The 27,610-nt window shown below is 37.4% G+C and overlaps 4 protein-coding genes and 2 pseudogenes across 4 annotated transcripts; 5 read left to right on the forward strand and 1 right to left on the reverse strand.

The window, feature by feature from the left end:
• Positions 1-1,417, forward strand: LOC125202063 (small ribosomal subunit protein uS8-like). The gene is made up of 4 exons (XM_048100384.2): positions 1-133; positions 611-756; positions 843-1,003; positions 1,116-1,417. Exons 2-4 carry the CDS (start codon positions 624-626, stop codon positions 1,212-1,214), a joined length of 393 nt encoding a protein of 130 aa, XP_047956341.1. The 5' UTR covers positions 1-133; positions 611-623; the 3' UTR covers positions 1,215-1,417.
• Positions 1,418-3,467: 2,050 nt separating this feature from the next.
• TIC22-III (Tic22-like family protein) lies at positions 3,468-6,780 on the forward strand. The gene is made up of 7 exons (XM_048100381.2): positions 3,468-3,967; positions 4,283-4,357; positions 4,748-4,804; positions 6,042-6,101; positions 6,185-6,265; positions 6,362-6,397; positions 6,501-6,780. The coding sequence occupies exons 1-7, from the start codon at positions 3,503-3,505 to the stop codon at positions 6,582-6,584; spliced, it is 858 nt and encodes a 285-aa protein (XP_047956338.2). The 5' UTR covers positions 3,468-3,502; the 3' UTR covers positions 6,585-6,780.
• A 2,315-nt stretch (positions 6,781-9,095) lies between these two features.
• Positions 9,096-10,457, forward strand: XTH16 (xyloglucan endotransglucosylase/hydrolase 16). The gene is made up of 3 exons (XM_048100383.2): positions 9,096-9,410; positions 9,699-9,892; positions 9,973-10,457. Exons 1-3 carry the CDS (start codon positions 9,144-9,146, stop codon positions 10,319-10,321), a joined length of 810 nt encoding a protein of 269 aa, XP_047956340.2. The 5' UTR covers positions 9,096-9,143; the 3' UTR covers positions 10,322-10,457.
• A 105-nt stretch (positions 10,458-10,562) lies between these two features.
• LOC125202060 (uncharacterized) lies at positions 10,563-13,886 on the reverse strand. Its single transcript, XM_048100380.2, has 7 exons — positions 13,361-13,886; positions 13,153-13,255; positions 12,559-13,049; positions 12,293-12,398; positions 11,394-12,205; positions 10,998-11,102; positions 10,563-10,896 (listed from the first exon to the last, which is right to left on the reverse strand). The coding sequence occupies exons 1-7, from the start codon at positions 13,769-13,771 to the stop codon at positions 10,840-10,842; spliced, it is 2,085 nt and encodes a 694-aa protein (XP_047956337.2). The 5' UTR covers positions 13,772-13,886; the 3' UTR covers positions 10,563-10,839.
• Positions 13,887-17,455: 3,569 nt separating this feature from the next.
• On the forward strand, positions 17,456-19,117 carry LOC125218179 (UDP-glycosyltransferase 75C1 pseudogene; annotated as a pseudogene).
• A 6,238-nt stretch (positions 19,118-25,355) lies between these two features.
• LOC125201795 (UDP-glycosyltransferase 75C1 pseudogene) lies at positions 25,356-27,219 on the forward strand (annotated as a pseudogene).
• Positions 27,220-27,610: the final 391 nt, after the last annotated feature.

The following is a 27,610-nucleotide window of genomic DNA, read 5'->3' on the forward strand; positions in this document are numbered from 1 at the left end:
ACTAGGGTTCAGTGCTTCAGCACCTCCGCGGCGGCGTCTTTATAAATCCCAAACCCTACAAATTCTTCTTGTTTTACTCCATCTCCTCACGCCTCTGCCTCCGCCGCTGCCGCTGCCGCCGCCGGTTTAGCAGGTAAGGTGTTCAAGTTTCTAGATTGGCTTCGTTTTACAGCATTTCTACCATTGATTTTGTTTCCTCGCTTCATTGCTTATGCATCGAAACAATCCGAGATTTACCTGCAAATTGGGGGATAAACAAATTGATTACGATTTATAACTCTATGTTGCACAAATTCAGCTTTGTGAGAGATAGTTCTGAGACTTTATATGGTTGATTGATTTATCAGCATAATTTATTAATCTATCGAAGATTTTGATATCTGCTTCTTGTGTTAATGTATGTGCGGAATTAGCGAGTTCATGATGTATATTTTACTGTTCTATATTCTGTTTGTTCTAGTCTAATTTATGATTTTTTTGTGATGCATTTGTATTTTTCAACATTCTTAATCAAATTCAGCTTTTTTCATTATCGAATTAGTTTGATACTTCATAGATTTAATCTTTCTGAGCTGTACAGTGTTTGATGCAAAATTTTGTTTTAAATCAGCTCAACTTGTAAGATGGTGAGAGTCAGTGTGTTGAATGATGCCTTGAAGAGCATGTATAATGCTGAGAAGAGGGGGAAAAGGCAGGTCATGATCAGGCCTTCGTCGAAAGTGATTGTCAAGTTTCTTCTGGTTATGCAGAAGCACGGTGCGTTCTTCCCCTTAGTTAAATGCCAGTTTTTTGATGTCCCACTATTTCAACAGCTGGTTTCTCATGTGAATTGATGTAAACAGGATACATTGGTGAGTTTGAATTTGTCGATGACCACAGATCCGGCAAAATTGTTGTTGAGCTGAACGGAAGGCTCAACAAGTGCGGTGTTATCAGTCCCCGTTTTGATGTTGGCGTCAAGGAAATCGAGCCCTGGACTGCAAGACTTCTTCCATCTAGACAGGTTGATTTACAATGAATCAATCTCAAAGAATAGTTTTCTTAGAAAATGTTTGCCACATAACTGTAGATTATGATGTCTTGTGAGTTAAAATCTTTGGTAATGTTGATTTCAGTTTGGTTACATCGTGCTGACAACATCTGCTGGGATCATGGATCACGAAGAGGCCCGCAGGAAGAACGTTGGAGGAAAGGTTCTTGGGTTCTTTTACTAGAGATGTTGTGTTGCTTTTTGGTTCGTTTTCATTTTAGTTGATGAGAATTTTCTGTTAAAGTTTCATCAGGCGTGACGTTTATCTTCTTTAAGTTGATGTAATGACATGAAGATTATATTGTTAGGAATGCTAGAGATGCATCTTTGTTATGGACAAATTCCTTTGTTTTGACAGAAAAATAGAGACCAAATTATGTCTTTGAATTAGCTTTTTGTTTGAGCTGTAATTTGTGGTGGTGCACCAGTTATGGGCTCAGCAAGTATATGCAACATTTTAAATCGTCATTTTCATGATTCATTAGCTTACTTGATTAGAGTTTAATTTTGGGTGGTTTTCTAAAACTCGTTATTTCAAATTAAATGTAACAATCTAAGGGTGGTTGTGATGTAACTTCACACCCAAAATCTAGCCTGCAAAGGGATAATTGTTATCTTCATTCATGAAATGGACACAGACCCTACAGCAACAGCTCCAATTCATCTAATGTCACATTTGGGATAGTTCAGAGTTATCCAAAGCACTTACAATTGGAATTAGCATATCATAATGTTGATCAATCGGTCAATGAAGTGGTATCATTTGCACAATATATGTCCCGTGACTTTAAACAAGTTTTTCATGAGCTTGCAAAAGTGCATGATTCAAACTTTCAAAGTATGAATCATAAGAGCAACTCCAAGGAGAGAAGGTAAATGAAAAGGGTATATCATATTTATACCTTCTCAAAAAGTGCAATATACCTTTCTAAAATCCAATCAACTCCAAGGATAAAAGGTATATGGAAAGGTATATTATTTTAAAAAAAACAAAATAGTAGTACAAAAGCATTAAAAAGCAATACCTCATCAAATACTTCTCCCTTGGAGATTGATTTTTTATGAAAAGAAGGTAAATATGGTGGTTATATGATTTTACCTCTCCATTGATGGAGAGGTAAAGATACCTCTTCAAAATGGAAAAAGGTATAATACCTTCTCAAATACCTCTCCCCTTGGAGAATGATTTTTCATGAAGAAAAGGTAAATATGGTAGTTATATTAGTTTACCTATCCATTTACCTCTCCCCTTGGAGATGCTCTAAGGGCCACAATAGCTACCAAATCACTTGCATGAAAAAAAAGATTCATTTAAAAGAGCAAATAATCTCCTATTTGACTTGAATGTACTACCCTCGTCCCCCAAATTTTTACACAGTTTATCATTTCGGTGCGTCCCTAAAAATTTGACACATTTCACTTTTACTATTTTTGGTAGTGGACCCCATATTCCACTAACTCATTCATACTCACATTTAATTATAAAATAATACTTTAAAAGTAGGATCCACATCCCACCAACTTTTTTAACTCACTTTCCATTACATTTCTTAAATATCGTGCCGGGTCAAAGTATGTCAAAATTTGAGGGATGGATGTAGTATCACATGATCTGGTAAGAAGAGCGCATTGTTTATACGCATGAAAATAATGCAGTGAAGTAATGTGGCGAAGGAGATTGAATTTTTGAACTATCCATCTCACTAAGAAGAGTTGGTGGATCAATTTGCATTGCTTGGAATTTAGCAAAGTAGAAGAAGGATGACTCATGTTTTTATTTTGTAAAATTGAAGATTAAAATCAAGTTCAAGGAGTATCGTTCAAGATGTATGCAGACGTAGCTATGTTTTTGTAAACAGTAATGCTTATCATGTACGAAGATTTGTTTTTTTTAGATTTGATAGTTTTTCTAATATCATCACCGTTTGATTGCCAACACAAGCATAACATATCGGCATAATCACTTCTTAAAAAGTACAATACATGTAAAATCATCGTTGTCACAAGTACAAGAAACAGGCAAAAACTATGAAATCTTGACACTCACTACCAAATCACATTAAATCTCATAAGAGAAACTAGGGTTCAAAAGTTCATAGTAAGATTTAGCTCAAATCATCATCCATCAACATTGAGGTCCTTTTCACTTTATCTCCTTCTGCGCCATCTTCTACCACATTCTTCTCTTCTGCAATCACTTATCCTATGCCGTTGGTGAGCCCTGACGTCAAGGCCGTGAAACGCAGGAGGTCATCACATACTCAATAAGATTCTTTAGATGGCGACAGGGAAGTTGGCAACCGATTAGGTAAGTTAACATCGACAACAACTCACCTTGTAATAAGAATATAGTCGAAAATGGAAATTATTTTAGGAAAAAACAAAAAAACATATCCTAATTTTCAGCATTTTCATTCTGATTGTGCCTTGAGGAAAAACCTCATTTCTCAAAAACCCACAAACACCAAACCCATGAATTTCTTTAAACCCAAAGACGGCCGGCAGCCGGCGGCTCCGCCGCCGTCGCCCCAGCTGCTCTTCCAGCAGGCCGTCACATCGCTACAGAATCAGTTCTCGACCTTCTTTAACAATATGCAGACCAATCCCCCTCTCAGAAACCCTTTCTTTGCCAAAATTTCCGACGATAACAACACGCTTCAGAGCAAATTCAATCCCCCTAGCAATAATAGTGACCTAACTCCTAAGAATTGCGCAATGTCACAGGAAGCAATCGAGGAGCGGCTCGCTGGAGTGCCGGTGTACGCCCTGAGCAACGGCTCTGAGGAATTTGTCTTGGTTTCGGGCACTCAATCGCGTAAAGATCTCGGTTTGTTCTTCTTCACCGAAGCCGACGCCGAAGCTCTCCTTAAGCATATGAAGTCTGTTGATTCTTCTATGAGTTCTGGCTCACAAGTTGTTCCTGTTGCTCTAAGCAAGGTATGAATCGCCGGCTCTTTCATTTCTGTGATGAAATACTCGTTTAGGCATTTCATCGAGCATGTTGTTGGCTTAGAATAATGCATTGCGGATTTCAATACCTGGTTTCATAGAGGTTCAATTATGTAAAATTGGTGGCTTAGTTATACACGATTCATGCTTTTTAACTGACTAATTCATTGTTAATGTTGAATTTTGATATTGCCACTGCGATTATATGAACTTGAAGAATTTTTTTTATGCATTCGTTGTGGTTAGTGTTTTCAGTTATTGGTTTAGCTTTGCCTATGAGTGATTGGAAAATGGTGGTTTCAGGTTTTTGATCTTAAAGTTAATGGGGTGGCTTTAAGATTGTTACCCGAGGCTTCTCAGATAAAGAATGCATTGCAGGTTAGTCTTGGCTGTATGGCTATATGATATTTTCGAGAGGATCACGAGTTATATACACTTAGCTTTGTACACCTTTTATATTAAGTTATTAATTGTTTTGAATGTTGACTATTTGTATGGATGGAATGATTCAAAAGAAACTTGATAGTATTGCTTTGAATCTTGATTCCTTGATTGTTTAAGCTGATTCTTTTTTCACATTAGGCTCTGCCATATCATCTTCAGCTTTTCCTCCGTCTGTGATCTTTGTTTAATCCATTGATCGAAGTTGCTACTCATTCTAATAAGATATTGTTTGCTCAAGATGGTGATATTTACAAATGGAAGATAGGGTTTGCATGTTTATTTACTTTCCATGACTGAATTGATCTCTGCGCTCGCTGTATGTAGGAGAGGAAAAGGGTTGGTGTGGATGAGGAAAGCTTCCGTGGGGTCCCAGTTTTCCAGGTTCATTCAACTTCAAGCTTGTTTCTACATTCTGAAACTATTACAATCCTCATTTCTGCAATTATGTCCTGTTTACCTGGTCATTTTACTTCCCGAAAACTTCAAACTAAGATTTCGTTTCTGTAATTTTGTAAGAATCAATACCTTTTAAGTGTAGAACATTTCCTTTTCAAGTCAAATCCATCCATCATAATGATCCCTATTTACATTAGAGAGCCTCTCGTACTAGACATGCCCAACCATCTAAGCACTACTCTAATCATGTTCTTGACCCAACATTTCGTAAATCATTTTGTTTCTTCAATGTCTATGTACTGCATATGCTACTGTATATCTTGTATTTCTATTTTGTCTGTGCTTATCCACAATCTTTCCTGTCTTTAACATGTCTTTAATTCTAATCTCATTCTGTGCTCGTTGAGGTTCACTCTTGTCTGGAACATTGACCTAAGGTGCAGGGAAGAGCTGCAAGAGTGTGAACCCTTATAGTCCTTTCTTTCTTAGTACAAATTAGATGTAAATTGCAGTCAGTTCTATACCTTGCCTGCCCAATTTTCGGGCATTTCCTGTCAATGGGTGTAGTTTTTTGTATCTTGCTCTACACAATTATTTTGGAAATACTTGTATTTGTAATGGTTTCTTACCAGATTCAGAAGCAGCTAGAGTCTCGTTACTGTTCACCTCTTCGTGAATTTTTTTTGCCATTTCTGTGCTGAAATTGCGTTCAGAAGTTATTAAGCATTCTAACACCATATTGCTTAATCCCCTTGTTTATGAAGCTTTCACCGAATAACTATGCAAGTAAACATCTTAAGAGGCTTATCCGTAGCTAGGATGACTTTGTTGCCCCGCCTCTTATGTCGCTTGATCTTGAGAAATATGTGAACTTCCTGTTTAATGTTGTAATCTAGAATATTATTTTCATTCTCGAACTTGTCAATGGATTAAAGATAAGTTGTTTGCAATCAGCTAATGGGTACTTTGCTTTGCTTGAAATGAACTGCTGATCGTGAAACATATTTTGCTCGGTTAAGATAACCAGTACTATGTTGTGTATCGTGTTATTTGTTGAGTATTACCTGAAGACTGCTAATGGGGGGGGGGGGGGGGGGGGGGTCCTTGATCTGTTTTCCTTGCATCTCTAATGTCAACTTTCCGAATGTGATGGATCATTTTAATCTTATGAGCTTATATCTCTGTCTATTGTCATCTGAGCTTATATCTCTGTCTATTGCAGTCGAAGAGCTTAGTTTTGAGGAGCGAAAATAAGACATATCGTCCTGTGTTCTTCAGGAAGGTTTAAAATGACGACTCAGCCACTCTTCTGTTTCTTTACACTTTGATTACATTTAACATTCTTCTGCTTTATGAAATGTTTAGGAGGATCTAGAAAAGTCACTTTCGAGAGCTTCACGTGATCAGAAGCAGGTGAATCCCAGCTTGAGGCGAGGGGACATACAGGTTTCAGTATCCAAATTACCGTTTCCTCTGAATACCCGCATTATCAAAACCTTTAGCCAGTAGTGGCTTGTTCTCATTCGTTGGTTTATGTCATAGGTTGCTGTTCTTGAGGATATAATTCATGGAATGAAGGTGAGGAGTTCACACCGGACCTTATCTCATATCCTTCCCATCATGAATCAATGTTATGGTCGATTATGGATGCCTCTTATAATCAAAGTGAATTTCTTTCCAGGCTACCACAGTGTCATCATGGGACGATGTAGTTTTCATTCCTCCTGGTTTCGAGGTTTCAAGTACTCCAGCTCGACAAAATTGATCGTCAGTTCATCTGCAAAATACCATCTATCTAGAGATTTTATGTTGGAAGGTTGCCAAATTTTCTACTCTGGAACTGGTTACTTTGTTACTCGGAAGTGGTAAGTTTTATTTGCTAGTTTGAAATGCATGTTTTAGGATGATCTTTTGCCATTTTAGGGCCTAATGAAGACTATCGAGTTCATTTCATTGTTAAATGCATTTGATTATTAGAAAAAGGCGATTTAAATTGGACTAGGCTCGCCCGTAAAATGTGTTTCTCACGTCGTAGCTTCATTTTTTCGATATCCCAATTCGATAACACATGTTTATGTGTGTGATCATAGTCAAATATTTGGTGCTAGAACAAGTCTATAACCAAACCATTTTATAGTTCATTATCGTTTTAAAATAAAGTAAAGAAAGGTTAGAGATCTATAACTATCCCTAATATTATTATGTGTAGCCAACAAATGCATGAACTTGCATATATTTTAGTACATAATTTAACAACCCTAATATTACTAGGTGATTTTAGCCCTTTTTATGTTGGTTGTCCGGAACTTGTCATGGCATGCTTTCACTGGAATTATACACAAAAAGTGATACTCCCTCCGTTCGCGAATAAGAGTCCTGGTTCACTTTTACCATAAATGATAATAGGACCCCACCTTCCACTAATTCATTCCACTCACATTTCATTAAAATTAATATATACAAGTGAGACCTCTATTCCACTAATTTTTTTAATTCCAGTGTGAGTGTTTGGTTAAAGCCTAAAGTAGAAATGTATTTTCTGTTCAATTGAGTTCAAATAGTGTGATTTTATTTTGTTTTGACAAATATGAACGATAATTGAGGAGTACAATAATCTTTGATGATGTCTATCCTTTAGAGATAAGGATAAGAATAAAGCTAAATTTTTTATATAAAAAATAGCAATTTTTAAAAAATACAGCTAGTCATTTTAGGGGAGTAAAGTCTGAAGATCACAGGTTGCTAGTTTTTGTTGGAAGCTTCTACACTCTAATGTGTGAATGGAATTCGAACCTTCTGTTTTCATCTAGAGCTAACTTCTCTACTTTGAACTTTTTATTCTAAAATTGAAATATTTCATTTTAAAATGATTGAATTATAGATTTGGATGGAATGTAAAAGTTTATAACATTTGGATTAAATCTAATTATGCTAATCTAGTTTAAAATTAAAATAATGAAAGCCCACACCAAAAATATTATGCATTGTTATGTTAAGTTAAGTTAAGAGAAAACATGGTAGGTTGTTATTGAACATTGAAGAGGATTTATTGCTAGAGTAGATAAAAAAGTTGGAAATACATGAGCATCACTTCAATGGCAACGGTTCATTTTCATAAATATGTGATCCCAAAATATGTACATAGTCTGGTTGGCATCCAATAGAAGAGAATCGTAGGTGGAATCTACCTTTCTACTCTTCACATGCATTCTAAGTTATTATTAAGTACAATTTGATGGAATTTTGAATTCAAGTACCCGTGATCACAATATATGAAAAGTGTAATAAGATATGTTGCAAACTGCCAATTTAATTTGTGAGTTTCTACAAATTTCTTCATATTTTAGTTTTGTAATGTTGAAATTGCTTTATATTTTAGGTACTATTAAGTTGATGCTACTAAAGGTAAAATTGTTGAAAACTATATTCAATCCTACCTAAGTTTGATACTCTATCTGTTCCACTAGAAATGAAACGTTTTCCTTTTTGTGTTGTCCCATTAAAAATGAAATGTTTCTTAAAATAGAAATAACTTTATCTCTACTTTTCCCTCTCTCTTACTTTACTCTCTCTTCTTTAACTCATAAAATAATATTACATAAAATCTTGTGCTGAAAAGCAAACGTTTCATATTTATTGGGACGGAGGGAGTACTATTGAAGACCAAATTGTTAAAAATTATATTCATTCTTCGCTATGTTAATGCTATGAAGGCCAATTTGCAAGAAGTTATAGGACGATGAAGAGCTGAAAATGTATAAAGAAGGAAAGAACAAAGAAACTTCGTTGCAAAATATGAGTTTCAGAGAAAAAGAAAATGTTAAAAGTACTTCATAAGAGTTGCAACCATCAATTTTTCTTTTGTTCGCCCATAACCTATCTCATCCAAAGATAGACGAAGGTAGTCGATAGAGCAGGGTCGTCCGTCAGCTTCTTGAGCTAGCATCGACTCCATACATAGTACCTCCAGTCCCACAAGTTCCGTTTTCTAAATCCGTCATTAATATCTTCTCAAATTCAAAAATGATAGTAGTAAGAATTAAAAGCGCAAGTGGCCAAATATTTTTGAAAGTAGCCAACCAAATGACAAAAAAAAGTGAAAGTAGAACCTCCAGCTTTCATTATTCAAAGCTGGCACCAGCTTCACCTCTCCTCCCATCCCTTCCCATCCCATCTCCCACTCACAAGTATTCCACTCTTTCCATAATGAACAGACCCCCACCCCACCCCACCCCACCCCTCACCTCTATATATATACACCCCACTTTGAAATTCAAAGTCATCACACTCATAAATCATAATCAAGTAAAGAAAAGAAACAAGCATGGCCTCTAACATCCTCAGCACTTTAGTGCTGTTGATTATTCTTGTTTGCAGAGTAGCAAATGCAGGTAACTTCTACCAAGATTTCGACTTGACCTGGGGCAGTGGCCGCGCCAAGATCTACGGCAGTGGGCAGCTTCTGTCGCTGTCGCTCGACAAGGTTTCCGGGTCTGGATTTCAGTCGAAGAAGGAGTACTTGTTTGGGAGGATTGATATGCAGCTCAAGCTTGTTGCTGGCAACTCTGCTGGCACTGTTACTGCTTATTACGTACGTACCGTTTCATTCAAAGTGACGCGTTTTCCTTTTTAGAATATCTCACGCCCGAAGCGACACTTTTTCCATGCATCACGAGCATCCAACTTTTGCCCTCCGTGACAATTTATCAAGTTGTGATTAGGAGAATATACTCCACAGCTTTTCTATACATATTCCCATAGTCTCCTATCCCCACATATCAACTTAGGAATTTATTTTTTTGACAAAGTGGCTTATATTCTTCGCATCCTATCACTTAAAGTTAACGCCCTCTGAGAAATATACTTTTCGTGGTTGCAGTTATCTTCTCAAGGGCCGACCCACGACGAAATCGACTTCGAGTTTTTGGGAAACTCAACGGGTGAACCGTACACCCTCCACACCAATGTCTTCACACAAGGCAAAGGAAACAGAGAGCAACAGTTCCATCTCTGGTTCGATCCAACCAAAAACTTCCACACCTATTCCATCATATGGAATATCCAGCATATTGTGTAAGCACATGATTTATATTCACACTAATTTCAAGAAAATAATAGCTATTGAATCAACTGATCAAATCTTCCTATATCAGATTCCTGGTGGACAATACTCCGATAAGGGTGTTCAAGAACAGTGAGTCGAAAGGCGTTCCTTACCCAAAGAACCAGCCGATGAGGATCTACTCGAGCCTGTGGAATGCGGATGACTGGGCAACGAGGGGTGGGCTGGTGAAGACGGACTGGTCGAGGGCGCCCTTCACAGCCTACTACCGTAACTTCAATGCACAAACCAGCGGCTCCAAAGGGGCATGGCAGAATAATGAGCTCGACGCCTACAGCTGGAGAAGGCTAAGATGGGTTCAGAAGAATTTCATGATCTATAACTATTGCACTGACTATAGAAGATTCCCTCATGGCTTCCCTGCAGAGTGCAGGCAATGATCAACCATCTTCGACAAGGCTATGGAGTTTATTACTGTGCATTTCAGATTTTTTCTTCCCTAATCTTTCTGTTTCTTTGTATTAGTATTGCATGTTCCGTTAGACAGATGCAAATAAAATGGTTATATGTTTTTTACCTTGCTACGTGTCTAGAATCAATGCTACTCCTAAACAAGAGGCATATAAAGATTGAAGTTCAGACGAAAATAAGCAGTGATGCAAAATTAAGCAGTAACGCAAATACTCACTTGAACAGTTCATTATATATAACGTGTAACGCATGTACATAACTCATCTAGAATGTAATGGGATGCTAAGATCACACTAATGCCTCAATTGGATACATAAATCAAAGGTTGCAAATATGCTTCAAAGGCAGACTACTCTATACATTGTAGATAGAAGAGGCACGTTTGAGCAAACACGACCACTCTGAATCATGACGCAGAAACAATTAGCTCATATACAGCTACCAACACATTGGTTCTGTTAGAACCTTCTGAGCTACTTGATGAGTTCTATATTTCCCTGTATTGATTGCTGTGAGCAAAAGATACCTTGGGCTGTAGCAAGTCCTGTATTTGATAAATAAGAATAAGAAACTTGTCTGTGTGCATCTACCTTTTAAAATTAATGACAACATTTGAAATGGTGGATCTATGAAGAATATACATACTGGGATTCTGCAATGAACACTAAGATCCTTGTTCAATTCACCAAGATGTGCCTTTGCCAGAATTTCTGCTTCAATTGCTCTATCGCACGCTTCTTTAATAAGAACCTTCATAAAGACATAAGAAGGTAGACTTGAAATTCTCAATAACGGAGAAGAAGGTGATACTCCCACCCCAACATATTTCACAAGGCATGAGAGCTAGACAGTAAGGTGCAAATAAGAGGAATCAACAAACATAAGCACTCCATATAACATGACCCAAAATGCTAAATCTTTTATCTCCTACAGTTCTAGAAGACCAGGATAGCATCTCCTACGTTAAATAGTAAAATAAGCTCATCTAAACAGTTGAAAAAAATAACATGTATCCAGGTATTTGTACAGAAACAGACATACCGGACAGGGTCGGATGCTAGCAGAATCATCTTTTTCAATGATGGATTTCTCCAATAAAAGACGAACATTTGCTAGTTCGTTCATCAACTGTGATGCAACTTCTTCCGCATCTTGCAACTGGTTCCTTGAAAACTCAAATGCTCTTTCAGCATGAAGACGAAAAGAAACACAATTTAAACAATTACATAACCCTCTACATCCTCGACGATTTCTCTTAAGTATTCCCTTGAAAGGCCTGTTCGGAGAAACCAAAGCATCTAAATGATCCAATTTGTTGATTTGGGATGAGTGTTGCTTCAAGTTAACTATTTCACTTGAACCGATATTATGATTGTGATGTTCTAATCCCACACTCAAGCACATATTTTGTTTCTCAACTAACTTAGTCTCTTCAAAAGTACATTGCTTGGTCTGAATATAGCTGACAAGCAATGATGGTTCTGCGACTGAAGTAGTCTCTTTTGATCCAAGATCTAGTTGTAACTTTGCCCTACCACTTTTACTTTGTGAATTTTCTTCATTCGCCATGCCTAGATCAGGAAGACTTTCAGAATTAACTGACCTAGGATCAATATTTGATGAATAATTGGTGGCAGATAACTCTGGATTCGATGAAACCAGATTACTATTACTACAAGGAGATGACCCATCTGAGGCAGTTTGGATTCTATCTTCAGCATATAATTTTTTGCAGATTTTCTCCTTTGGAGCATTATTCACAAAATTGTGTTCAGCAGTAGCAGCAGGAGCTGGATGTTTATCTTCTTCTGAAATAACCCGAGGCAATCTTTTTGGAAGCTTTGCTGTGGTACCTATGCAAGAGAGATTATTATTACATGAAGAAATCTAAAGTATTTCTTATCAGGTCAGTGATATTTCTAGCATCACTTTTTACTTACATGAATCAGCTTTGGATATGTCCATCAGAAACGGAAGCAGTCTTCTGTAACTGACTGACCTGGGGTGGTTCCCGATGAGCCTCAGTCGGGAACATGGATTCAGAGCCTGGGTGAAAGCAAACTGACATTAATAAAGATATACACCACATATGCAATATCTAGTGTACCCAAACCTTCCAGCAAGCTCATTGAAAATGCATGAGTAAACTATTGTTTCTTCTATAAACTAGATTGTTGGAAGGCATTAATTCACCAAATGAAATTACCATTTTGTTCATCAATTTGGCGTCACATTTGGTATCCGGACACTGCTTCGAGGCGGCACTGCTGCCCTTCTCTCTGATAACTGACAACCCAATGAATGTCTGGTTAGTCTTAGCATCCGCTGATTCTCTGCCATGACCGGCCTCTGTATTGACAAGGATACCAGGATCAGGAGGAGTTGTCTGGATGCATCCTTCTACTGATGCATCATCAACTCCATTCATGTTATTCTGATGTCCATTTTCCTTCTCTTTTTGCAGCCCAATGATTTCTGCAGCCCGATCCGGTTCATTACCCTCACCACTCAAATCTAGCTGAATGTTGGAAACTTTTGCAGGGGTTTCTCTTGCATCATTATTAAACTCAGAAGCAACACACTCAGTTTCAATTGCAAATCTATTCTCAGCAACAGACCTCGGTTCAAAACTGACACCATCCAGCTCTCGAAATCTAGACGGACTTCCAGCATCCACTAATTCAAATTTAGAAACACCTACATGATGATTATTCAACAATCAATAAAGAAAGTTCCTAAAGATTTGCCTAAATCTGAACATTGTATATATAATCAGAACTACAGCTGAGCAAGTGCTTACTAGATGTATTGTTGACAATATCCATCAAATGCGGAAGCAATCTTCTATAGCTGAATGAATTCGGAGTCCTGAAAACCTTCTTCCTCTGACAACCATTAGGAGCCTAGAAATTGAACCAAAAAAATTCATCACCACATTTTATCACTAAAAGAAATCCAGACTAGACGGACAAACATATAATCAAGACGATCATGAGCAAATATTTTACCATTTTCATTTTGGGAAGAGGAATTGTCCGATCTTCCAATTTCAGATCATTTGCCCCATCAATCCTTTCATCCCCCACCTCCGATCTCGCGAACCTAGATTTACCAAGCTTGTACTCCTTCACATCGAAATCAGGGGCCGCGCTCGAAACGAAACCCTTCAGCAACTTGCTCTGCTCTTCATTTTCCTCCTCGAATTCTGAATCGACGGCTGGACTGAAAACCCTCTTATGCCTAAGATCTTTAGTCAACAGAATCCGAGAAGCACTGAGGCAATTCACGTCCACTGATTCCGCCGCGGGAGCAGATGAGTCGGAATTGGGCGATGATCGGCTGCTTTTCTGCCTCTTACGAGAATGAGGCTTGCCGGATGTTAACGATTCCCTCACAGAAGACTCCTCTAATGCCGTCATTCTCAATTTGCAGCTTTGAATGTTCACGTGGTTACTGGTTTTACGCCTTTAGCTGAGCTCGGAAGCAATGAAATTAGGGTTTGAGAGATAAAAGAGAAAAGAGAGGGAACTGGTTTTGGAGGGAATCAGTGTTGGCTGATGGCGGGAAAATTGAGTCGTTGGAGTATTTATCTCCTGTCTTACTTCCTAAAAAAAGTTTAAACTTTTGAAATGCCTAAATAAATTTATGTATACTCCCTCCGTCCTATAAATATAAAGACAATTTTTTTTTCGTCCGTCCCACAAAATTATCTCATTTCCATTTATGGAAAATTCTCCCAAACTTATTACCCATATAAATCAATTTATTTATAACTTATACTACTAAGACCCACCGTTAAACACTAACAATAATACGAGTCTCAATATGCACTAACACTATTTTAACTACTCTTCTCATCATCTTTCTTACTTTACCAATTATGCATTAATTCTCGAGTCGTCCCAAATGTCCATATTATTTTGGAGGGACTAATAATAATAATAGTAGATGAAAAGTGAAAATTTAAAAGTTGAAGTGTTGGAATTTGAATCATTTGGTTATTTCGGTTATAACCGATAATCGAGTCTGTTAGTTAAGTAATCGAAAAAGAGGATCGGGTCAATTCTGGTAAGTTTTTTGAACATTTTTTAGGGTCGGTTAACCGACCGTTTATCACCCCTATGGAGAATGAGTCTCACCCTAATAGAGAGAAAATAATTTCTAAAATTGGGGATTACATATTCTCGTGGGACGGACTAAATTGAAAAAGAATATTGGGTGATGGAAACAATATTTATTAATTAATTGTAATAATTGATTACGATAACCTTATTTTAAAAATATTTTTAATTTTTTTATTATTAAAATATGAAAGATAGAAATAAAATTCCAAGATTATCTCACTCTAAAGTAAGGAGATGGGAATGCAAATTGTGACTGGACATTGCCTAAAAAATTCATTAAGTATATTTTTTAATATAATTAGAGATATTAATTTATATTTTTAAATATATTACATAAAGCTTTAAATATCATCCTTATAATTGTTAATATTTTAATTAAAATTAGAGAATGCAAATTGAAATGCCTTGAAAAAGAAAAACTTTCTTGGGGATGCGTCCAACCGCGGTGCGGGTAGGGGGAGGGCATGAGTAGGCGGCGAGGACAGGGCGGTGGGACCGGGGCCACGACGCTGCCCGGGGCGGCCTATTGCACGGCCCGGCGAGCTGCGGTGGTGGCGATCACTATTTTTTTTCGTGATTTGTTTTATATTTTATTGTTTTTTTGATAAAATAATGTGATTTGTGGCTGTAGGCAATCCACTATTGGGCTAGATAACTATTTGTGTCTGTGCCACCGGCCTTGTCCACATTATTGTTGACACTCTAAGAGAGATGAGGAAAATAGTACTCCATCCGTCCCATTGAAGATGACTCACTTTCCTTTTTAGTTTGTCCCAACTAAGATGACTCATTAATAAATATAGAAACACCTTCTCTCTACTTTATTACATCTCTCTTACTTTACTCTCTCCAATTAACATACAAAATAAAGTTGCATAAATTCTCGTGCCGCCCAAGAAAGGGGTCATCTTCCTTGGGACGGAGGGAGTAGTTAAAGTAGTGTTAGTGGAATGTGAAACCCTTATTATTAATAATGTTTAATGGTGGTATAAGTTGTAAATATGTTGATATATAAGGGTAACAAATTGGGATAATTTTTCAAAAAATGGAATGCACATATTTTTGTGGAACATATGAAAATGAAAAGTGCATTTATTTTTATAAGACGAAAGGAGTATATTTTAAAAATTAATTTTTTGTAGTGAGAGAAGTTGTGACAAAATGTTTGCTGTCATTGTTCCCCAATCAATTGTCGGTCACTGTAAAAGTATAAAAGCATGATTCGTAAACTGACCTTCGTGGCCAGTAAACTGGTTATCGCCGAAATTATTGACATCATTGGGATTCATTTTGCTAGAAAGATGAATGCGTGAAATGATGAGGGATGTATTATTAGAAAATGTTGAGAGTTGAATGTCTAAAATGGAGGAAGGATGTATGTATAGATGTAGTAATTTTTTTTTTAAAAAAAATTGAAATAGCCTCCGGCATTGGCCCGAGCCTTCGCAGTGGAGGCCCAATGCAGGGCCAATGCGGTGCCGATGAGGCCATCGGCTGAGGCTATTGATCGGCGCGAGGGCGGAGGGGAGGGGGAGTTAAATCGGCTTTGGTGATCGCCCCACCCATTGTGAATGCTCTTAATATTTCTATAATTTCCATAAACGGATTCGGCCTATATGCAGATGGGCAAATCCCTCTCTTTGGTCGTTTTGCGCCTTTTATTATTTACTACAATTATTTATATTTATTACTCCCTCCGTCCACCAAAATTTGTCCTATTTTTCCATTTCCGTCCGTCCCCCAAAATTTTTCCAATTTCACTTTTACCATTTTTGGTAGTGGACCCCATATTCCACTAACTTATTCATACTCATATTTTATTATAAAACTAATATATAAAAGTAGGACCCACAATCCACTAACTTTTACAACTCATTTTTCATCCCGTGCCTGGTCAAATCGGGACGAATTTTCGTGGACGGTAGGAGTACAAATTTTAAAATATATGTATTTCCTTAATCTATCCATTATAAACAAGTTATTTTTTTTAGATGTCCACTTAATTTTTTAAATCTCATCTTCAAGAAAAACATTTCACTATAGTGGATTGAAGAAAAAATATTACTCCATCCGTCTCATAAAAATGTGCAATTTTCATTCCATAAAAATATGGTTGTTTTCATATACAGAAATTTGTTCTAACATATTACCCATATACATTAATTTTAATGTCATTTTATACATTAATTTTAATGTCATTTTGAATCAGTGGCTGCGGAGCCACGGTGGGGGTGGGGGGCCCTTGGGCCCCTCACCCATTCGACTCATTCCTATCCTCACCCATTCGACTCATTCCTATGGAGTATAATATATGTATAAAACAATTAACAATTGAATTTAGCAGCTGAGTTAATCTTATACGTACGTAGCTATTAATTTTGTATAATTTTTTTTTGGTAATTACAATTAGATGATTTTCATTAACAATACAAATTACTCATATCTCTTTAATTCCATGAATATATAAATATTTCAGAATAATATTATTCAGAAATCAGTTTTAATCATATCATTTATATTTTAAAAATCTAAAATAGAAGAAAATTATTCATTAATTCTATAAATACATAGATATATTATTAGTCTGAACAATACTCTTTATTATAAAAATTTGTTCTTTATTTTTTTATTTTCTATCGATGTAGTTACTAACTTACTATATTTCAGAATTTTACTACTCATGCTCTAATTCTTTATCTCATTATCCATTTCTCGTACATACATCACTTATGCCGGAGCTATTTCCATGCCGTTAACATAGAAAATACTCAACAAATTTTAGCAGTAATGCGGACCCCCAGGATTAGAATCCTGGCTCCGCGATTGTTTCGAATGCTCATATTTTTAAACGGAGGGAGTATATATTGCACGTGGTGCAATCATCAATAAAATTCAAACCCCACAATTTTGATATGAACAAACCAGCAATGAAAAAAAATATCTTTCCTTTTGTACTATCCTGTCGTCACCGCAAACCTCACCTACTCATGCCTCCATGAGATTTCTATATATATTTACACTCATAAACAAAGCACTCAAATCCCACACTCACAACCAGACAAAATCCTTGTCCACCAATGGAACAGCGCCACGTCCTCCTCGTGACGTTTCCGGTGCAAGGCCACGTCAACCCCTCCCTCCAGTTCGCAAAGAAGCTCATAAAAATGGGCATCCACGTCACCTTCGCCACCAGCATCTCCGCGCGGCGCCGCTTGGCGGATACCAAGGGCCTAACCTTCCTCGCCTTCTCCGACGGATTCGACGACGGTTTCAAGCTCGGCGACGACACCAACAAATTAAAGGAAACGATGCGAAGCAACGGCTCCACCGCCTTGAGAGCCGCCATCGCCGCCGCAGCGGAGGAGGGCCGCCCCGTCACGTGCCTAGTCTACACGCTCCTCCTCCCCTGGGCGACGGAGGTGGCGCGTGAGCTCCACATCCCCAGCGCGCTCCTCTGGATCCAACCGGCCACCGTCTTGTGCATTTACTACCACTATTTCAACGGATTTTCCGACGAAATCAACGAGAAATCGGATGATCCAGGCTGGAAAATCGAAATCCCCGGAGCTCCACCGCTCTCCAAAATCGACCTTCCCTCCTTCCTCCTCCCTTCTTCGCCCTCGGAAACGCGTGCGGCGTTTAAGGAGCAGTTCGACGCGCTCGATGCCGAGCCGAGCAAGCCGAAAGTGTTCGTCAACACCTTCGACTCGCTCGAGGCCGAAGCGCTCGCCTCGATCGACCGCTACGAGCTGATCGGAGTCGGACCGCTGATTCCCTCCGCTTTCAGCCGCGGCGAGGATCCGTCGGAGAAGTCGTTCGTCGCCGATCTCTTCGAGAAATCCGACGGCTGCATCGAGTGGCTGAACTCGAAGCCGCAGTCGTCGGTTGTCTACGTGGCATTCGGGAGCCTGCTGAGGCTCCCGAAGGCGCAGACGGAGGAGATCGCGGCCGGCCTCCTTCGCTCTGGGAGGCCGTTTCTGTGGGTAATGCGAGGCGAGGAGAAGGAGGAGGAGAAGCTGAGCTGCTTAGAAGATTTGGATAAGATTGGGAAAATCGTGACGTGGTGCTCCCAGCTCGAGGTGCTGATGCACCCCTCGCTGGGATGCTTTGTTACGCACTGTGGATGGAACTCAACTCTGGAGAGCCTGTCGTGTGGGATCCCTGTCGTGGCATTTCCCCATTGGACGGATCAAGGGACGAATGCGAAGATGATAGAGGATGTATGGAGGACTGGGGCTAGAGTTAGAGGTGGTGAGGATGGGATTGTGAAGAGTGAGGAGATTTGGAGATGTGTTGAGGAAGTGATGGATGGTGGAGTTAAGAGTGTGGAATTCAGACACAATGCTAGTAAATGGAAGGGATTGGCCAGAGAAGCTGCTGCGGAAAATGGAACTTCCACCATGAAATTGAAGGCGTTTTTGGACCACGGGTCTTAAATTGACATGCATTAATTCGACACATGCAGTCGAAGGTTGGTGGAAAAATTTAAAGAATAGGAGTCCTACTCTTATGAGTATAAATTTTACTCTCTCCATCCCAGATTTATAGTCACATTTAGTTATTGCACGAGTTTTAAGGAATTGGTGGAGTGTGTAATTAATGAAGTGAGATGGAAGAGTGAGATGGTGGAGTGTGTAATAAATGAAGTGAGATGGAAGAGTGAGTAATAAATGAAGTGAGTTGGTTGAAGGTGAGTCCCTTTTTTACTTTTTGGTTTTTTATTTTTATTTTGGTTTATTTTTGTGTTGATAATGATATTTAGGTGTAATTTTAGTGAATAATGGGGTAAAATTTTATGTCCAAATATGAAAAATTCTAAATGTGACTATAAATGTGGGACAGACTTGTATGGCAAAATGTGACTATAAAACTCGAACAGAGGGAGTATAATAAAATTTAAGTGAAATACGCTAGTGGAATGCGAGTTTCATTACATAAGAAATAAAAAGTAAGGATGTCAATTAATTGGAGATGGACAAACGGGCAAAGATATCAGTTTTTTTTGGTCTCTCATATTCAGCTACACGTTGGTGGAGATCACATTTCTCAATGTATTGATCACACGTATCAGGGAAGCATTGTGGGATAGTAAGCATTGTCGTGAGTTTCCCACTCCGTCCTCAATACAGATTTGCATTTTAGTGATTATGCTATAGTTGATTTTATGCTTATGGAAGGGCGTCTTTGCCTAATGTATCTCCTGTTTTATTGCTGTGTATGTGATGTGAGGTTATAGATTCATTTCATATTTTCATGTAACGTAATGTGTACGTAATAGATTGTTTATAAACTAAACAAAACTAGTATTACACATGTGCGATGCACGGATTAGTATTTTGAAAATATGAAACTATGTTGAAACAACACAATATTAAATGCATCATCACAACCTATATCATTATCATCACAAAACAATAAGAAAGGCTCAACATAAGAAAAATGTAGAAGGGTATAAACGTGAATACTTTTTTTTTTTCACTTCTACTCCCGAGACACCTTAATAGAATATGGACTTTATGTTGAAAAACATATATAATATTAAATGTATCATCACAACAAACATAATCATCATCGCAAAATATAAAATTTTCAAGTTCTAAAATCAAGAAGTTTAATAAAATAAATCTAATATTACAACGATACTGAAAGAATACATCATCGAATGTAGTACTTCGAGTGTCGATCCACAAGGAAAGTAAAGATTATTTAACTCTAAAGCAAACAAAATACATAACAATAAATACTTTATTTTTAAGATTTTGATCGAAGATAATGCAACAACAATTAAAAGAAATAAAATGAGCAAAACGAATTAAGAGATGGAATTGTTACTCCAATCATTCACAGATAAAACGGTGATTCATTCTAATATTAAACTATATCTTATGAATCATAACCCTCGCTTGGATGCTTCGTGACGCATTGTGGGTGGAACTCGACTTTGGAGAGTCTGTCGTGTGGGGTCCCGGTCGTGGCGTTCCCTCGTTGGACCAACAAGGGGATGAATGCGAAGATGATAGAGGATGTTTGTAGGATTGGAGTTAGGGTTAGAGGTAATGAAGATGGGATTGTGAAGAGTGAGGAGATTTGGAGATGTGTTGAAGAAGTGATGAATGGTGGTTTGAAGAGTATGGAATAAAAACGTGTAGCGTCAAATTTAGGAAACAATTTAAAAGGTGTAATATTTTTAAAACGTAGTTACTGGTAGTACACTATTAATTATATTTTTAAATTGATTAAAACTATTAATTTTTATTATTTGTATAATATTCTGCTGAATTGTATAAATTCATAATTTAAAAATCATTTTTGTAGTTCACTGTAAAAAAAAATTGTGGGATTATGAATAGTTAGTCACATGCATGATGAAGTACAAAAAGTAGTGTGGCGAGTAGATCCATGGATAATGGATATTGTAATTAAAAATTTTCTCTCCGCACTCTAAAAATAGAAATTCATTCTTTTTTAGTTTATCTCTAAAAGTAAAAATTTTTATTTTTAAAAAATTTCTTTCTCTATAATGACTTAAAACTTTTATTTTTGAAAAATTTCTTTCTGTATAATGAGTTATGTGTGATCCATTTTCTGCAATTTTCTTTTACTCTCTGTTACTATATCAATTTTATATTAAAAGAGGGAACATCTTTTTTAGTCCACGAACTTTGCCAAAGTATCATTTTAGGTCCGTGAACTTTAAAAATATCATTTCAGGTCCATCAACTATGGGTTAATATCATTTGAAGTACTTTTTTACTATTTCCAAGTTTTTCTGGACGAAAATACCCTCGATACCTTAAAGGGTATATATTTTTAATAAATTTATCATATACTCATATTTTTTATAAATATCTTTACAGTATATTTTTGACGAATTTTCTAAATATAATTTGACCTTCAATATTATCACTTAATTATGTGACATGCAAGTAAAATTGCTTCTTCAATTTTTATATTAAAGAATTTTAAAATTGAATAAAGAACTTTTCTTTAATAATAAAAAAATTAATAAGGATCTTTTCTTGCATGTCACTTAATTACAAAATTAAGTGATAATATTGAAGGTCAAATTATATTTTAAAAATTCATCAAAAATATATAGTAAAGATATTTATAAAAAAATATGAGTATAGGATAAATTTATTAAAAATATATACCCTTTAAGGTATCAAGGGTATTTTTGTCCAAAAAAACTTGGAAATAGTTAAAAAGTACTCCAAATGATATTAACCCATAGTTGATGGACCTGAAATGATATTTTCAAAGTTCACAGACCTAAAATGATACTTTGCCAAAGTTCGTAGAACAAAAAAAATCTTCCCTCTATATTAAAATATCTGTTATTTGAAAATTTCTTATTTTTAAAATTGTTGACACACTAAACAAAGATATCAATCATATGCTTGACGAGTGGTTCCATCTTTAGGCACATGTCTACTCTTTGAATCATGTCCATCACTTCACAAACCATTTGCGCCCTTCGCAGTCATAGTCCTAACATTAATTTATTTGACAGTGGTAGGTGGAAATCATTCATGGCATGGCAATAGTTTCAACAAACCAAAGCCAAATATGCACGGAGATTAAAAAAAGTACTCCCTCCGTCTCACAAAAGATGTCACACTTTCCTTTTTTTACTTTATCTATAAAAGATATCACATTTTCATTTTTGGAAAAAGTTATATCTCACCTGAATATAAAAATAATAATTTTTCTCTCTATTTAACACACAAAATAAAACTTTCTAAAATCCCGTGCCGTCCCACAAGTGTGACATTTTTTGTGGGACGGAGGAAGTATCGAAAAAGTAAGAGAGAGAAATAAAGTAAAAAAAGATAAAGAGAGATAAAGTCAGTGGCGAACGCAGGAATAATGTTTGGAACTTGACTCTGGAGACCCTATCGTGTGGGTTCCCTGTTGTGGCGTTTTCCCATTGGACGGATCGAGGAACGAATGCGAAGATGATAGAGTTAGAGGTGGTAAGGATGGGATTGTGAAGAGTGAGGAGATTTAGAGATGTGTTGAAGAAGTGATGGATGATGGTTTGAAGAGTGCGGAATTCAGAAACAATGCTAGTGAATGGAAGGGATTGGCCAGAGAATCTGTGGCGGAAAATGGATCTTCCACCATGAATTTGAAGGCGTTTTTGGACCATACATTTTGAAGCTTGTCCTTGTCATTGTTTGGAATAGGAGGGATGGGAGGCCATGGTTGGAGGGCAGGTGTGCGAAACAGGGCGGACGGGTGAGGTGCCTAAGTTGGGGCTGGTGGGACGCCCGACCCGTTGTGGTGCTGCTGGCTAGCGTTGTGGGGCCTGCGATGCACCGCAACCCTTTTTTTTTTTATTAATTCTGACTTTAATTTATTCATTTATACATATCCATTCTACTCCATCCGTCCCCCAATAATTGGCCACGTGTGTCATTTTCGTTCGTCCCCCATTAATTGTCCACTTCCACTTTTACCATAAATAAATGGTAAGTAGGCCCCACATTCCACTAACTTATTCTACTCATATTTTATTGTAAAATCAATAAATAAAAATGGGACCGCCCATATTCCACTAACGTTTTAATCCACTTTCGTTTACATTTCCTAAAACTTGTGCCGGAACTAAAATGGACAATTAATAGGAGACGAAGGGAGTACACCGATTTTATTTTATACCACATCCTATTAAACTTTGTTTTTTGGTTTTTTAGTGTTTTCATGTACATGTATAATGCATATAAATTTTTTTCCATATTTTAGAATTATGAGTAGATTTAAACTCTCATTTATTAATTACTATGTACAACATTCTAGTTGTCACATGATTGGCATACTACCTCATATTGACAAATGACAAAATAGCATTTGTATAGCTAGATTTATATGCTGCATATTAGCATATGTATATACACGATGGAAGCTAGATATAGAGAATTAATTTGATGGAATAGTTAAATATCAAGAATAAAGCTTGTTTGTAGATTTAAAATATAATAATATGCTGCATATTAGCATATGTGGATAAACTATATGGAAACTAGATTTTATGTTGAACTGATTGTTAGCACGTAAGCAACGCTTCATATTCCTCCTCGAATTCGTCGGAATTGAGTCTTTGAAGTAATCTTACTTCCCTCCGTATTGTAAAAATATGCACTTTGGGCTGGACACGAATTTTAATGTATAATTAAAAAAAATAAGAGATAAAAGAATAAGTAATTAAAGTATTGTTGATGAGGAATGAGTCTCACCTCAATAGAGAGAAATAGTTTTTTAAATTGGAAAATGCATATTTTCGTAGAACGGACTAAAAAGAAAATAGTGCATATTCTTGTGCGACGGCAAAAATATTTTATTACTCCCTCCCATCCCATAGAAATAGACCATGTTTCATTTTTTGTCGGTCCCATACAAATAGTGCATTTCCATTTATGACAACATTTTTCTACTTCTCTTTAATTTTACTTTATTATTTATGGACCCACCATACATTACACAATTCCATCTACTTTTTTTTCCTTCTCTTTTACTTTACCAATTAAATATTAAAACTCGTGCTAATTCTAAATGGGCTATTTCTATGAGACAGAGGGAGTAATTAATTAATTAATTAATTAATTAATTAATTATAATTTTCTTATTTTAAAAAGTATATTTAATTTTTTTTAGGGAGATAAAAGTTCATGGTCATCTCATTCTTAAGAAGGGAGATGAAAATGCAAATTGTGACTAGACACTGCCAAAAAAAAATTATTTAGTATATTTTTTAATGCAATTAAGAATATTAATTTATATTTTTTAATATATAATCAAAGCTTTAAATATTTTCTTATCGTTAGTATTCGATTGCAAATTTAACATCTTAAAAAAATAAATTTGAAAAACTTTCTTTTGTATCATCTATAGTTATGTTTTTTAAAAATTTTAGCACATATAATTGCGTCTCATCTTTATATATTTAAATAATAAATTCTTTGTATTGAGAAAAGCTGTGGCAAGTTTGCTGTCATTGTTCCATAATCAGTTGCCGGCCAGTATAAAAGCATAATTCAAAACATACTGATTTATGAAGCAATTAATATCTGAAGCTCTATAGATTCCATAATCGGATCCAGCCCATATGCAGGTGGGCAAATGCCTCTCGTTGGCCCTTATGCGCCTTTTATAGTATTTTATTTACTACTCCAATTATTTATATTCGTTACAAATTTGTAAATAGGATAGTGATAAAATGCAAACTTATATATTGTATAAACTCAAAACTCATTAATACAGCTTCAACACATTTTTAATACAATATCAACAGTGTAAAATTTCATGATTTTAATGTCAACACAATATCAACACAGCATCAATCATTGACTACCGTTGAAATTCTATTGACATTTTCCTATTGATGTTTTTTTTTGATCTGTTGACATTTTTCAATGGCCCAGATCATAGTTTTGAGTTTGTACAATATTTAGAGTTTTCATTTGATCACATTCCTTTGTAAATATATGTATTTCCTTATTCTAACTATTATAAGCAAGTTATAGACATTTTCATTTATTTAACTTATACCACTATGACATACCATTACAATTCATTAAACACTAATAATAACGTGGCAATGTGATACAAACCAACACTAATAATAACGTGACAATGTGATACAGACCAAACATGAGAACACAACCCAGACTAGCCTTTTAGAAGAGAGAGCTCATTTGGTCTATATATCACAACAGTTGTTCTCACACTCAATGTAGAATTGCATCCGTAACACAATATGAATATCACTATCCAATAACACTATTTTAACAACCAATCTCTTTCTCTCTCTTATTTTAGCAATTGTGCTTAATCTTCATTGTCATTTTAAATGCCATATTTTTAAAACGGAAGGAGATATCAAATGTGCCTTCTCAAATACTCCATATAGAAACTTACAAATTGCATGTGGTTCAATCATCAATAAAATTTAAACCCGACAATTTTTACTTTAATCAAACAAGCAAGGAAAATTCATCTTTTGCTTTTGTACTATCCTGTCGTCACCGCAAACCTCACACACACATGCCTCCACAAGTATTCTATATTTACTCACACTCACAAAATTGTTCAAAACCCTCAAATCCCACATTCATTTTGCTCATACAAAAATCCTTCTCCGCCAATGGAACAGCGCCACGTCCTCCTCGTGACCTTACCGGTGCAAGGCCACATCAACCCCTCCCTTCAGTTAGCAAAGAATCTCATAAAAATGGGCATCCACGTCACCTTCCTCACCTGCATCTCCGCGCGGCGCCGCTTGGCGGAGGATACCAAGGGCCTAACCTTCCTCGCCTTCTCCGACGGATTCGACGACGGTTTCAAGCTCGGCGACGACGCTGATAAATTCATGGACGCGATGCGAAGCAACGGCTCCACCGCCTTGAGAGTCGCCATCGCCGCCGCAGCGGAGGAGGGCCGCCCTGTCTCGTGCCTAGTCCACACGCTCCTCCTCCCCTGGGCGACGGAGGTGGCGCGTGAGCTCCACATCCCCAGCGCCCTCCTCTGGGTCCAACCGGCCACCGTCTTGTGCATATACTACCACTATTTCAACGGATTTTCCGACGAAATCAACGAGAAATCGGAAAATCCCGGCTGGAAAATCGAAATCCCGGGAGCTCCGCCGCTCTCGAAAGCCGACATTCCCTCCGTCCTCCTCCCTTCGTCTCCGGAATTGGATAAGTCTGCGCTTCCGGCGTTTAAGGAGCAGTTCGACTTGCTGGACGCGGAGCCTGGCATGGCGAAGGTGCTCGTGAACACCTTCGACTCGCTCGAGGCGGAAGCGCTCGGCGCGTTCGACCGTTATGAGCTGATCAGTGTCGGACCGCTGATCCCCTCCGCCTTCATCGGCGGAGAGGATCCGTCTGAGGAGAAGTCGTTCGGTGGCGACCTATACGAGAAATCCGACGACTGCATCGAGTGGCTAAACTCGAAGCCGCAGTCGTCGGTTGTCTATGTGGCATTCGGGAGCATGTTGAGGCTCCCGAAGCCACAGATGGAGGAGATCGCAGCTGGCCTCCTTCGCTCTGGGAGGCCCTTTTTGTGGGTAATGCGAGGCGAGGAGAAAGAGGAAGAGAAACTGAGCTGTTTGGAAGATTTGGATAAGATTGGGAAGATGGTGACGTGGTGCTCCCAGCTCGAGGTGCTGACGCACCCATCACTGGGATGCTTCGTCACGCACTGTGGGTGGAATTCGACTCTAGAGAGCCTGTCGTGTGGGGTCCCAGTCGTGGCATTCCCTTGTTGGACCGACCAGGGGACGAATGCGAAGATGATAGAGGATGTTTGGAGGATTGGAGTTAGAGTTAGAGGTAATGAGGATGGGATTGTGAAGAGTGAGGAGATTTGGAGATGTGTTGAAGAAGTGATGGATGGTGGAGTTAAGAGTGTGGAATTCAGATGCAATGCTAATAAATGGAAGGGATTGGCCAGAGAAGCCGTGGCAGAAAATGGATCTTCCACCATGAATTTGAAAGCGCTTTTGGACTATACATCTTGAAGTTTGCCCTTGTTTGGGATAGGGGAGGCCATGGTTGGGGGGCAGGTGTGCGGGGCGGGGCGGACGGGTGAGGTGCCTAAGTTGGGGCCGGTGGGACGCTCGGCCCGTTGTGGTGCGGCTCGCTAGTGTTGTGGGGCCTTCGATACACCGCAACCCATTTTTTTTTCAATTCCGAACTTTAATTTATTCTATATATATATATATATCCATTCTACTCCCTTTATTAATTGTCCACTTTTGTCATTTTCGTCTGTTCCCTATTATTTGTCCATTTTCACTATTACTATAAATGGTAAGTACGCTTCATATTTTAACTAACTTATTTTACTAATATTTTATTATAAAACCAATAAATAAAAGTGAGACTCATATTCCACTAACTTTTTAATCTACTCCCTCCGTCCCACATAATTTTACCCACTTTGACTCGGCACAGGTTTTAAGAAATTTAGTGGAAAGTGAGTTGAAAAAGTTGGTGGGATGTGAGTCCTACTTTTAAGTATTAGTTTTATAATAAAATATGAGTAGAAATGAGTTAGTGGAATATAGGTCAACTGCCAAAAATGGTAAAAATGAAGTGTGTAAAATTATGTGGGACAGAGGGAGTACTTTTT

This window comes from Salvia hispanica, chromosome 2, assembly GCF_029641045.1.
Source record: "Salvia hispanica isolate PSC_SH4W2 chromosome 2, Shi_PSC_v1, whole genome shotgun sequence".
In the NCBI taxonomy this organism is placed as follows: Eukaryota; Viridiplantae; Streptophyta; class Magnoliopsida; order Lamiales; family Lamiaceae; genus Salvia; species Salvia hispanica.